General features: G+C 40.3%; 1 protein-coding gene across 8 annotated transcripts in view; it reads left to right on the forward strand.

Annotated features, from left to right (window-relative positions):
• Window positions 1-14,095, forward strand: part of msi2b (musashi RNA-binding protein 2b) — a 260,386-nt gene that overhangs the window by 56,791 nt on the left and 189,500 nt on the right. For all 8 annotated transcript variants that reach the window (XM_053507328.1, XM_053507327.1, XM_053507329.1 and 5 more), the window contains exon 6: window positions 8,376-8,468. In XM_053507328.1, coding sequence (XP_053363303.1) covers window positions 8,376-8,468 — 93 coding nt within the window. The remainder of the gene's footprint in view (window positions 1-8,375; window positions 8,469-14,095) is intronic.

Here is a 14,095-nt window from a genome sequence, read left to right on the forward strand (position 1 = left end):
ACCACCACCACCAACAACAACATTCTTTAATGAAACATGATTTGTACAACTACCTGTGTAAGTCCTTACTATAAAAATGCTATAGCAATTGAGTTTGCACACACACATACACACACACACACACACACACACACACACATATATATATATATATGTATATATATATATATATATATATATATATATATATGTATATATATAAACTAAGAATTAATAGAGATGCATCTCCATACCTTCTAACAAATCCGGCATGTAACAGCATGATGATATAACCCATCACCTATTTAGTGGTATCATGAGCTATTGAAGAGTTTTTTTCTTTTTAATAAATTCATCTTTAAACCACCTCAGTCACATGTTAGAATAATTCTACAGATGAGATGTTTTTTTAAAGGCTAACATTTACATCCTTAGCCAGAATGAATGGAGATAATTGGACACCTGTCTTGACACTTGAGTTTTAACTGCCTGGGGCTAAGCTAAGTGGCTTCTAAAGAATCTTCCATTATGGAAGCCAGAGACTCATTTACTTCTACATGGGACCAAGAAAAAGTCCTTTTAACCTGTTCCCTGGCAGCCTGCGTCTCCCGTGCTTCTGGCTATACATGCTATAAAGTAGCTCCAGACCTGTTTGGCCCGTCGCCTATCGTTCACTCTAAGCTTCTCTTCTTTAATCATGTACTCAGTGTAATAGTATTGCAGTTATAAATTAGCATTCTATAAATACACCACATAATGAGCATCGGACTTGTTCCGTCTGCTTGTTTTCTACCCTTAGACACGCCGCCACATTTCTTGCATTTGATTATTTCGTTATTATTTCCTGATGAGGTAAGCGCAAACCTGCAGCTCATGATTAAGCTCCTGTTTGCACACCTTAGAGACAGGTATAGATAAGACGCAATTACAGTGGATCAAATAAAGCTGCGCATTTGGAGGAACGGCGCAGATAGAAGTCTGATATAGAGGGGGGGGGGCAGAAGGGAAGGGTGGCAACATAGCATGCAAATCCAGCGGTTTAGCCATTGTTACTAATCAGTTAATCTGAGCTCTCGGATAGACCGCCACCTCGCCTGTCAATCAGGGTTAGCTGCAGCCGAGGAGGCGCCGGCCTGTTTGGCCTAGCACATTCGAATGTCAGCATTAACATTCCCCATTTCAAAAATGTGTACAAATTGGAGCTCGGCGGGCGAAATTTAGACAGTGCCGCAATAGAAAGTGGCAAGTGAAGTAGATGCTGTCAGTCAAACAAGGGACAAAACAAAATACAGTCGGATTTCTCAGCGTGGTAGTCACTGTGCCTGACTGCCGTCTTTTCTTAGCCTGGTCACCCGTAGTGTGTGATTTAAGCGAAGGTACAAGAAGCTGGCAATCAGTAGTTGAATGTGTGATTTGAGATGATGAAGAGGCCTTGGAGGGAGCTGGGGGGGGGGAGATGTGAGGGAGGAGGATGGAGTGGAGGCTCATTATCTCACTCTAATCAGGGGACATCAAGCCAGGAAAATGGTGGATAGAGAGGACTCTGATTAAAAAAAAAAGCGTCCATGTCAGATCACAAGAGCATCTCTTGTCTCAGGCTTATGGGCTTATTTTAGGGAGAGGACCAATGTTAGTCAACCGCAATCAGCACTGAGAGGCCGCAATGCAGTTAATCAAGGAGACAGGGTAAACATAAATATAACAGTGCATGCCTCTTTAGTTGAAGAGAGAAGATGGAGAGGCAGCACTCTACATGACGCTCATCAGGTGTTTAGATGTGAACAGGACTTCTGTTCTTTGTTAAACTCTAAGTAACCTTCATTCTGTCATCCATCAAACTGCTCTTTCCTTCCCCTTCCTCTCTCTGTCTCGCTCTTTCTCTCTCTGTGCTGACGAATAACTTGATTTGGTGTGTCTTCATCCCGGTGATTGTCCTGTGCTCTGATAAGGATCCATGTTTTCAGGGTGGGTTTGGCGGCGGCGCATCTAATGAAAGATCTTAATTAGATCTATTTGTGCCCAAAGGAGAGGAGATGCAATATTAAATTGTCACTCGTATCACATTCCTTCAATTTGGGCTGCAGGATATGTCTCGATTCATTTTATTGTGGCTCAGATAAATAAACTTTGCTGTCACTTGTACCATCTACCTCTCCACTTCTGTTACACGAAACCGAAAAAGATCCTCTCTTGGCCAGGGGAATCTCTGTGGAGCATGGTGCTTAGACCACTTGGGGTTCGAAAAGAATACATTTTATAGGCACAACTGTACTTCATGTTGTGAAGAATAAAAAAAACATGAAGGTTTTTTGTTTTTATCTTTTCATCCCCCAGCCAAATCTAATTGTGTGGTTGTTGGTGGATATATTTTTTTTATTGTATGATTTAAGGGTGTTTCATCCAATTAAATTGGACCTCGATGCGTTTTACCCTGTAGTGTGGATTATAAAGCAGTTGAGAACACAGCAATAACGGAAACCAAAACAACTGCTACTAGACTATCCGAGTCTCCAAGTGAACTCTAGCCTTGTTCAATTGCAGTCTGAAAGCGATCCAGCTGCAGGAAGTGAACCAAATATGATATGATGTTTATTTTGGGTTGTGAGCAACATTTTTTTTTTTTTTTTTTTTTTTTTTACTAGATACAAGCTGCACAAGCAGAGAGGTGGCGCTGCAGAAATACAGTATGTTTTAGATATTTGGATAGATGAACAAAAAACAGGCAATAAAAGTGGTACATAAAATGTTCTATCTAGTTGTTTATATAGTTATCTGCTTTGTTAATTTGTTTAGTGCCAACTTTGTTTTCCATGCTAAAATTATTTTTTTTTTAATGATTTCCATTTATTGCCGAGGCTTTATTTACCTTTTTCCTTCACTTCATTTCTGCGTAATGAACGAGAAAGTGAATGCAATGGTTTATAATGTGGAACAGAAAACACTCCCAGATATCTGTATAAGGAGACCACTTCTATCTTTATCTTTTTTTCAGCTGTTGATCATACAGCAAAGTTGAGAAAATGCCCCGAGGCAAATGCTAATTACTCACTTATACCAAGTGACTGTGTTTGGAATGTATAATAATAAAAATGGACGCATGGAGGACCTGTTTATCTCTAACGAAAAGCCTCTGTCTTAACTACCACTTGTCACAGCTGTCATTTCAACCTCAAGCCAGCCATAGGGTTAGATGCTGGAGCACCAGACTTTGACAGCTTTAAGGATGGTTGCAATTAAACTTCATACCCTTTTGAAGTTAGTGTAAATATTTCCTACTGAGCTTCCTTAAGTACTTAGAAGGACCCTAATATGTGGATGTTGGATGTCTACTATGTTTTTTCTCTTAAAATTAGAACTCAGCTTCCTTTAAATATTTCTATAATTATTATCTAAATCTTTATGATTTAAGCAATTAATTTAAGAGCAGAAGCCATATTATATAGACCTTTAATAAGTTTGTGGAAGAGTTGGTGTTGGATACTGTAGAAGTTGCTGATTTACTAATGACCCAAAGTATGCACAAAGAGAAAGGTGTTTAAGGGCTATCTATCTAAGGGTTTTATTCCTTTTTTCCCGTTTATCTTCACTAATTGCTTTGCTGTGGTCAGGGTCACGTTTGCAATCATCATTAACTTATTCCCCCTTGTATAGTTAAGAAGAAATAATGAGTTGTATGTGGGTCAGAAATGATAAAAGCACATGTTATAATCATGAAGAAGGTGTGAAGCAGTCTTGTAAAAATAATCCTGACAACCGTCCCCAAAATTTCTCAAGAAAGGGAAGTAAAAAATACAGAAACTAGCATTAGTTAGCTGAGTGCATTGGGTAGCACACGGAAATGAATAGTTTAATAGAATAATTACTATATGAGCTGTGTAGGTGTATGAGATTATCGTGCCTGACATAGCCTCTGACTGGTCAACAAGTCAAAAGAACAGCCTCTTATTACACAAAAAGGCAAGAAAACAGCCTTTTATTGGACGAAGAAGTCAAGAGAACAAATTTTTATTGGACGAAGAAGTCAAGAGAACAAATTTTTATTGGACGAAAAGTCAAGAGAACAGGCTTTTATTGGACAAAAAGTCAAGAGAACAGGCTTTTATTGGACAAAACGTCTAGAGAACAGGCTTTTAGTGGACCACAAGTCTAGAGAACAGGCTTTTAATGGACAAAAAGTCTAGAGAACAGGCTTTTAGTGGACCACAAGTCTAGAGAACAGGCTTTTAATGGACCACAAGTCTAGAGAACAGGCTTTAGAGAACAAGTCTAGAGAACAGGCTTTTAGTGGACCACAAGTCTAGAGAACAGGCTTTTAATGGACCACAAGTCTAGAGAACAGGCTTTTAATGGACCACAAGTCTAGAGAACAGGCTTTAGAGAACAAGTCTAGAGAACAGGCTTTTGAGAACAAGTCTAGAGAACAGGCTTTAGAGAACAAGTCTAGAGAACAGGCTTTAGAGAACAAGTCTAGAGAACAGGCTTTAGAGAACAAGTCTAGAGAACAGGCTTTAGAGAACAAGTCTAGAGAACAGGCTTTTAGTGGACCACAAGTCTAGAGAACAGGCTTTTAGTGGACCACAAGTCTAGAGAACAGGCTTTTAGTGGACCACAAGTCTAGAGAACAGGCTTTTAGTGGACCACAAGTCTAGAGAACAGGCTTTTAGTGGACCACAAGTCTAGAGAACAGGCTTTTATTGGGAAAAAGTCAGAAGAACAGCCTTTAATTGGAGAAAAAGTCAGGAGTGCAGCCTCTTCTTGGACACAATGTCAAAAGACCTGCCTTTTATTTAGCAAAAAGAGAACAGTCTATTATTGGTCAAAAAGTCAGGAGCACACGCTCTGATTGGACAGAAAGTCAGGAGCACACGCTCTGATTGGACAGAAAGTCAGGAGCACACGCTCTGATTAGACAGAAAGTCAGGAGCACACGCTCTGATTGGACATAAAGTCAGGAGCACACGCTCTGATTGGACAGAAAGTCAGGAGCACACGCTCTGATTGGACAGAAAGTCAGGAGCACACCCGCTGATTGGACAGAAAGTCAGGAGCACACCCGCTAATTGGACAGAAAGTCAGGAGCACACCCTGCGATTGGTCGGAAAAATCAAGTTTTTGGAAAAGTGCTTAAAATATCACATTTATTTTTAGTTGCCTGATGTTTTTTTGCTAACTGACTCACCACGACAGGACTTCATCATAAAGAGAGATAAAGTGCCTCCTGTTTCAAAGCTCCAGCACAACTGATGTGCCCTATGATAATACAATGCAGGTCACAGGGTTTTTAGCCAAGTTAAGAGTGAAATGCTCACACATTGGTTTTTGGTTGTTACGTTGTTGCCTCCATGCTATTTTTCACTTTACTCTAACAAACGGTCTACATGTTAGCAACTAATCAACAGTTCAATTCAGTGGGAATTGGTTGCAGCCCTACCTTAATCACATGTGCCTCATATTTCTTTAAACAATATTACACAACAACAAAATTTCATATTCCTTCATGCAGCGATCCAAACAGCCAACCATGTTGCAGAAGCCCAGTGGGTCAAAAGCTTAAGTTAATATTCACATTGAAAATCTGAAAAAATGTGAACTGAGTAACATTGACCATCAGACATGCTGTTCTTGAACTTTTCAGGAACTGCTGGTCTCCTGTAAGATCGGTCACACAGAATTGTGTGGAAAACAAGGAAACATTGTGTGCGTGACATTTCTCCAGATCCCGACAAAAACGCCTATTTGATTAAAAGAGGTCTAAGAAGAATCGCGTCGAGTGATGTAAGCCGTTAAAAATTGCTTCGGCAACTTAAATAGCCGCGTTGAGCAGAAAAGCATCTCAGCATCTCATACTTTAACCTTTAAGTAAATGGTAAATAAAACAGCAGAATCCTACAGAATCTGGATTTTCCCCCTTCTGTCAGTTTAGAGGACACAGGCTCACTCGAACTAGACAGATCAAGAAAAGAAAAACACCATGTGACAGATACGTGGATAAGTATGTGCAATGCCGGTGCACTACAGCCCTTAAAGACTAATAAATACATGTTAAGTCCTCACGTACATAAGCCTAGAAGTGAAGTGTGGCCTTTTCTTATAAAATGCAAACAACATTTGCATTGCAGGCTGGAAAGTAAATGATAGATGATGCAGTTGTCTGAAAAAACAACAACGAATTTATCAGTAGTTGTGCTGAATTTAACTCATCCCATGAATCATTAAAAAAACACTGGTATTGATTCAGTGGATCTCATTTTCTCCTATAAATTTGTGTGCACTCTGCTCAGCCTCTTTCAGCATCCTGCAATGCTTCTCTCTCTCTCTCTCTCTCTCTCTCGCTCCCTCGACGGCTCCCTGGCAGCTGCCACTCTGCCAGGAGGAAAGGCACGGAATGTTTTCGAGGCATGCCGAGGCGCATCAGGCATTGCTCGGGGAAGATGACAGGGCTGAAACAGCGTCAGCAGCACTCAACTGAGAGCAACACACTCTGCCTCTCTGCATAAATCTATACATATCTCTAAGCAGTGCTTATTCTCTATCACTTCTGGTGTAGCACCATTCTAATATATCAGCCCAGTGCCAGGCACACGTGTTTTTCATATTCATAGATGTTCTTTGCTGAATTTTTTTGGGCCCCAAGATAGTGGCAGTTTTAAAATCTTGTTGTCAATCTGTGTCCTTTCATGGGCTCATAGACCAGGTCTCCCTTTTCTACAATGTATATAGTCACAGCAGGTCTAATCACTTTTGTGGCTGGCAGAGTGTTTTCAAATTTGCGCAAATAAAGAGGTTGTGAATGGTGGCACTTGCTGTAAGGATGCATGAGTGCTCGTTGTCTTGTTTGGGCATGTCAGTATGTTAAGGTCCGGTTCCTCTCTCTCTCTTTCTCTCTCTCTGTCTCTTTTGAACTCGCTCCTTTAAGGAACTGCTTAGCAGGAAATGCTGTCAGGTTAGATCGGTGCCATGTACCCATCACCCCAACTTCAGTCGTGAGATCTCCATAGCAGCTGGCTGACAGGGCTCGGTGTCCTGACCTGGTGAGTCAGCAAGCATCCCTCCGTGTCAGCGTGTCATCTCCGAAAAGCTACAGCACCGACTGGCTTGCTTTCATCGTGCTGCTCATAATCTTGGCCAGCAGTCTGAATGCAAATGTGCAAGCAGCGAGCAGCAGCAGCAAGATTGCGTGCTTGCATGGCAGAGCTGCAGCCTCGTCCCCAGGGAGCACCGCTAGAACCGGGGAGGAAAGAAAGCGCAAAGGCCCTGCTGTTGTCTTGTCACCGTGAAGAGAAATGGACAGAGTAATTGCGCTGTTCCTGGGCTTGAGGAATCCCATCAGCCACGAGCCAGTGCTGTCAGAGGACATAAAGACAGCACTAAAAACGCAGCTCTTCCCCCAAACACGTCGGGCGGCCCGGGCCTCCGCAAGACGACAGGGGAAAAGACAGATGGATTAGCCGTGGAGGGCTGCAGATGAGAGTAAAAAACACTGAAAGATGTTGGGGTGGCAGACAGCCAAGACGAGGACACAGGGCGTGCGTTTCACTTCCCAAAGACGGCGTAGGATGGATTGGAGCTGTGTTTATAAATGGCTGTATACTTCTCAACATCTTTTTTCGTTTCCACCGCGGCCTCGCTTATAACCAGCACGTCAGATACCGCTGCTGACCGGACGCGAGCAGGATATCGCCCGTTTACTTAAACTTCGAAATGATTGCCTAAGAAGCTCTCTTGTTAGCTGTTATCATTGCCCTGTGTGAGAGGTGAGCTATGTGATCTCAATACTCAAACTCTCAACACAATTAAGCGTACTGCAGGAGACCTCGCTGCTCCCTGCTCCATACATCTCTAGAGTTAATTGTGTTTCTTGGAATGTTTCTCTTGTGTAAGTAGGACATTAGCCGCCGCGCATTTTCTTTGTATCGCCCCATGCTGTACCTTGAACAATCAATACTGTTTAACACCTTTTTTTTTTTTTGGTCACCATTAGCTTGTCTTTGAAGGTCCATCAAACCACTTCACTGCTCCACTGGTGCATTTTAATGGTTACTTTTCAATGTGTCCTGGTTTCAGCACAACAAGATGTTCTTTTCGGAACAGTAACATTCACAGTTCAGGTGTACAACAACAACAAAAAAGTGTTAAATCAGAATGTAATACTAGAAAAAACCAACAACAAGTGTATAAGGTTAGGCGTTAGCCGGTCCCTTTGCTCATTTCACCCTCAGCCAAACACAGCGTGCCACCTCTGCTTTACTCCCAGCGGAGGACAATAGAAGCGCTTCTTTCTGAACTCGTTTTCCGAGAGCCGGCGTCTCCTCCAGCTCTCGTTGTTGTCTGTTTTTGAAGTCTGCACTAAAATGCTTTCACATGAGCTTAATCTCTTGTATTCTCTTCTCTTCCAGATGGTCACAAGAACAAAGAAAATATTTGTAGGCGGATTATCAGCTAACACAGTAGTCGAAGACGTGAAGCAGTATTTCGAACAGTTTGGCAAGGTAAGATCCTGTGTTTGCTGATTCGGGAAACTCTTACTTTCATCTGCAAGTTGGCACTTAAAACTACTGTAGTTTTTTGTCCCTGAACATCCGTTAGCCTTTGATTCGAGCCTCGTTTTCTATATAAAGTCAGGATTAATTGCTAAAGTGGTCGGTCCAGATGTGAGGGATCACGTATACAGCTGTCAGACTCGTAACTTCATCCAACAGAAAGACGCGGGTTATTGGGTTTTTTAATTTAAGATCAGTTTATAGCTTGTGTCTTTTTAATCAGCTCTGTTAGTTGGATTAAGCAGATGTTTTATAGACGCTTGTAATTAGCTCATGGAGAAGTTTTGAGCGCACTAGCAAGGTCTAGGCCAGAGAGTTTTATTCAACTTTGCTGTGTTTTGCTGATTCTCAGGTCACAAGGCTATATTTGCAGTCTTAGCTGTTATCGGGGGTCGTGTCTCACTGTCTCCTAAACTGAGTAGGTAATTTATTGGAATGGACCGGCTGATTCCTGGGTAAATGGGTGTCACATTAGTGTTGCTGTTTGTTGTTAAGTTGGAGAAAGATGTCTTGGTTAATGAACTGTCCTCTCAATTAAACTAGGAGTAAACTAATCTTGCAAAGAAGGATGCCTTTGGTGTGGGGAAAAAAAAGTTGGAAATGTGGTAATTGAAATCCGTGGGTATCAGTGGGTGTGTGTGTGTGTGTGTGTGTGTGAGGGTGGGTGTATAGATGTATGGGTGATGGAGCTGTCTGAGTTTCTTGAATTAGTTCTCAGAGATGAGAAGGCTGTTTATTACTTTGTAGCAATCCCTTGATGACGCTGCATGTCCGCCTACACAGAGATTTGCCATACTGGTGTAGGATAAGCCGATACTTAGGATGAGGATAAGGGTTTCATGTGTGTGTGTGAGAGAGAGAGAGAGAGAGAGAGAGAGAGAAAGAGAGAGAGTAGGCCAATTAATAGTGCCTTTACAGGCAAAGAGAGAGCTTCCTGGGAGGACAGCAGGTGGCATGGGGCAGGAAGGTCACAGAATCTGTCTCTTTGCTTGCTATGCTCTTCCTGAACCCTTTTTCTGCTCCATGACAGCTTACACACACACACACACACACACACACACATGCACACACATACACTCGCACTTCTTTAAGAATCACTAGGAGGTCTAAGACACATAAAGTTCACACCTCTACAGATCCATAAAAATTCTTGCATGTAGGTGTTTGTAGCTGAAACCGCGTCATTGTTGCGTCCTGTTTCTTTCTGCTTAAATATATAAACTTCAGGCACTAATTCATAACATTTTTAGCTCTTTACTTCAGTCTTGCATTTAAGTTTTAAAGACGTTTCAGGTATATTTTTATCATAGGACTGCTTACAGCTCTAAAACTTTAACCTGTTCGATTATTAATCGTTAAAACAGTGAAAATTTTGATTCAATAATTAGTGTAGATAACACTGAATATTTTGCCTCGGGTCTGTGCGTGTGTTAGTTATAAGCTTATACACTATAAGGTTTGAACCTGAAAGGTACTGTATACTCAGTTTCTAAACATTTCTTTGGACACTTAATGGTACTCTCATCTCTTTATTTTATTATAATGGTATTATTTATGTTAATTCTGCCAACATACTAAATCTATGAATTCATTATTCGTTATTAGTAAGAAGCTGCATGACCATGGGCGACATGATGATTTTGCGCAAAGCCTTCTAATTCTGGGTCTAATTAGATGAGATGGATTATACTCAGTCACAGGTTTATTGTAATCAGCTTGGACCACGTCTGTACACAAAGTGCGCAGTATTTGTCTAAGCTGAAACCACTCTTCATCACTGCCGTCTCCCTCCAGCTCCCTCTCCTGTCCGTCTTGGTTTTCCTTTTCGTTTGCTCTGGGCTTCTCTGTCTTTCTGTAGCTTAACATTGGTCTTATTAGGCCTGAGAGTGATTTCCAAGCCAGTACCCAGCAACAGTCGGTCCTTTCTGCTTCTTGTGGACCAGAGGGAACTTTTACTCTGCTCTGGCCTAGAGCGAGAAGACTGATCCGAGGGAGAATTAGCATGCGAGTGGTGAAGGCCAAGGTGAAATTACAATCAATTATAGAACTGGAATTGGAAAGATGTATAAGACTATCATTTTCCCACAAGTTAGATTATGGGCCATTATGATTATTAAGAAGTCACAGGTCATGGCTAAGGTTTTTTGTACTTTGTGGAGTAATTAAAAGTTTAGGGTTTTCACAATCCTTCAAATTACACTTACAGATATGCATGTAAAGTAAACAGACATTTTAAATGTAGGTAGGGTCTGAAGCAACACGATACTTACATATTTTAGATAAATCACTTAAAATATAGCCCCCCTCTGGTAAAATGCTAATACAATTTGCTTAATTGAAATACATACATCTGTTCCAAGTGACTGAACTGTGTTAGGTTAAGATGATTGTTTTTATAAATACAACATCAATCATGTATTTTTAAAGCTCAGAGTAAAATCAAGCTCCATTCTTAGCCAAGCTGATAATCGAACCCTGATCACTGGTGTTCAGTAACAGACGCATTACCACTGCAGTATTTTTATCACGTGTTTGTAATCATTATTCCAGTCAGTGCCACTGTCCTTGTGATTTCATAAAGTAAATGCTTTACCATAACACTACATAAATTAATCTCGCTCACATTAAATAATTAAATCAAGTAATTCGAAGGCTGCTTAAGTTAAGTTTATTATTGTGATCGGATGTTTATGTGAACTATACAGTACATGACGTGTTCTCTTCAATCAGACTGGTCTCTTTTTTTTTTCAGAATAGCAACTTGTAATTGTAATTACCTAATTACTGTACTTAAAATGTTATCAATAAAGTACTTTTTTTTCTTTAATGTGTTCAAAACCTCCTTTCCCACAAGTCATGTGTTATAGTTTATTGGACATTTACATTTTAGTCTCACTCAATTTAGCCGAACACATTCACTCCTATGAAATATTTTAATATTTCAGCACAAAGTTGCATCATCCAGATTTCAAGTTCATGGGAACAAGGAAAATAAGCTCTCTCGTTTTGTTTTCAGGGATGTTGTGATTTTAAATGACAAGGTCACTTAGAGAATAACCCTGCAACCAGAATTATACAGTATAAAAAAGATGTGCAGAACAAAAGTTTTTGATTTAGAAAAATTGTGATTTGTAAAATTCTTCTTTTAAAAAGTTTGAAAAGTAGTTGCATTGTATTTTTCTGTTAGTAAAGCGAAATGGGGTAAAATGGAAGCTTAATGCTGTGTTATTTTGCTACTACCAGTGCAGTTTCCCCAACACTCATGAACGTCTTGATCTTCATGAACAAATTGTCATGAACAATTTTTGTAATTAAAAAGGTTTGGTGTGCAACAACTTTTTTTTTCAGAACAAAAACACAATGCTTTGCTATATATTGTTTTCTATACACTGATCATACATAATATTAACGCCACCACCAAGTGACTTAAGTAACATTGCTTGTAAAAGATCCATTGGTAAACAGGTCAAGGGCACCCAAGGCTCACCCATGCCCCGGGCACTAAAGCCAGTCTAAACCCTGTCATGCACATGGCCCAGGAGGCAGAGAACTCAAGGTCATCCTAAACTTTCCAGATCCTTATTCTGTCAGGATGCGCTGGACAAACAAAACTGAGTCACAGAGGCCCCACCTCACAACCCCATAGCCCCAAAAGATCCGCCACTAACACATCCCTATGCGGCCCGAGAGGCCAGAGCTGCCCCGGTGGCACAAGGGAACAGAAATCCAAGGTGGTTTTAATGTTTATTATAATGTTCATTTTATTTGAAACCTCCTTATACTGTTGGCTCTATATTTTCATATTCAAACTTGATCAAAACATTACTGATATTAAATTGCATATATAGATTTGCTCAACTGTAGGCTGGTTTATGTATTTTAACCAAACTGTGGGAGGTAGAGTTTTGCAGAACAATATAAAAATCACACTCGTATAACCAAAACAATTTTGACATAATATTCTGGAATTTGTGTGTGTTTTTTTTTTTTTTAACACCCTGGTGACTCACAGAAACTATCAGCAAAATATATATATTCTCTCAGTTTGTAATATTTTTACCATCTTTTATGAAACCTTGTTTTTCTCAAAACTGCCAGAATAGATTTATCTTGTTTTGCGTTGAAACTTTTCATATAAAGGAGATAAAACATTATATACAAAGGACTATGAGACTGTTGTGTGTGTGTGTGTGTGTGCTTTCTTAGATTCAGTGCTGGTAAATACTGTGCTTCCAGGTTCAGTACCAAAAGTCAAAGGTTTTGACACGAGTTTGGATTTATTTTTCTACATTCTAGAACAATGCTCCTTTTTTTTCAGAACCATGAAATAACACCGATGGTATTAGGTAATTATTTTAAGACACAAAGGTCAGATGTTCTGGAATAGTTCTTGCAAGAACAATGTTGTCAGGTGTATTTGCAAAACCCATCAAGCACCATGTTGAAACTGGCTCTCATGAAGACCTTTCCAAGAAAACAAGACAAAACTTATCTCTGCTACAGTTTATTTAGAGTTACCAGTCTTAAAAATCACAGATTAACAAACAGCACCTCAGGGTAAAAGTAAAAGACAAATCTCAATATTACCTGTTCAAAGGAAATTGCATATTTTGAATGCCTTAAGCATGGTTTTAGAATGTAGATAGAAAGTCATGAAAGACTATGGAATTAATCAGAAGGTGTGTCTAAACTTTTGACTGGAAGTGTGTATTGGTGATTGGAAGCACTTGGTGATTAGTCTGTATATGGGCTGTGTGCTGATGTCTCTATAATGTCATACGATTCAGTCACAGTCTGTAAAAATGTGCAGTGAAGAGATGAGCAACATAGCAAAAAAAGGAAAAATGAAGTGTGTGCGCTCCATAATGACAGCATTCAAATAGCTCAGTGTTAATTTAACATACCTGGTGAACCGCTAACATTTAATAACAACGTTTCGATTCACCTCAGGCGCAGGTAATAAAAACCGTGCTCCGCTCTGTTAGCACCTAGCGCAAGGCTTCTTGCATCAGTGGGCACTTAAAGTCTCATTTGATAAGCTCATTTAATGGGGGTGTTTATGGATTCGCTATTTGGAGTGTCGCTCCGAGGCTCCGTCACCACATACACGCCGAGGCACAGAGTGAAAACACGGTAAAGCTTCAGAGGCCGGAGTCCTGCTGGCGTTCATCCAGAGATGTCCTTGCGATGAATCAGTGTAATCCAGCCAAGCGCTAGGACAACATAAACACTCATAAAAGTGTCTGGCAACTGTGTGCAAACATACTTAAGGTGCAATGTAATTGCTTATATAACCTCTCGTAATTATATTGTGCTTCAAATCTTTAATTATCACTTGTGTGAAATGTAGATTTTTACTGGCATTTACAAAACTATAACATGATATATGATCAAGGTGTTTTTTTTTGTTTTTTTTTTGCTTTTGTAATTAAAACTCTTTGCCAGTCGTGAACGATATTGCGTGCGGATGAGCTCTGAGCCCTGCAGCCGTGTACCGGACTGCGTCTTTCTGTTGGCAGTCGCGCCGAGCAGGTTAGCAGTAATTTTCCAGCCGGGGGTTTGTAAAGCCCGTAGCC

This window comes from Clarias gariepinus, chromosome 11, assembly GCF_024256425.1.
Source record: "Clarias gariepinus isolate MV-2021 ecotype Netherlands chromosome 11, CGAR_prim_01v2, whole genome shotgun sequence".
NCBI classification, from domain to species: domain Eukaryota; kingdom Metazoa; phylum Chordata; class Actinopteri; order Siluriformes; family Clariidae; genus Clarias; species Clarias gariepinus.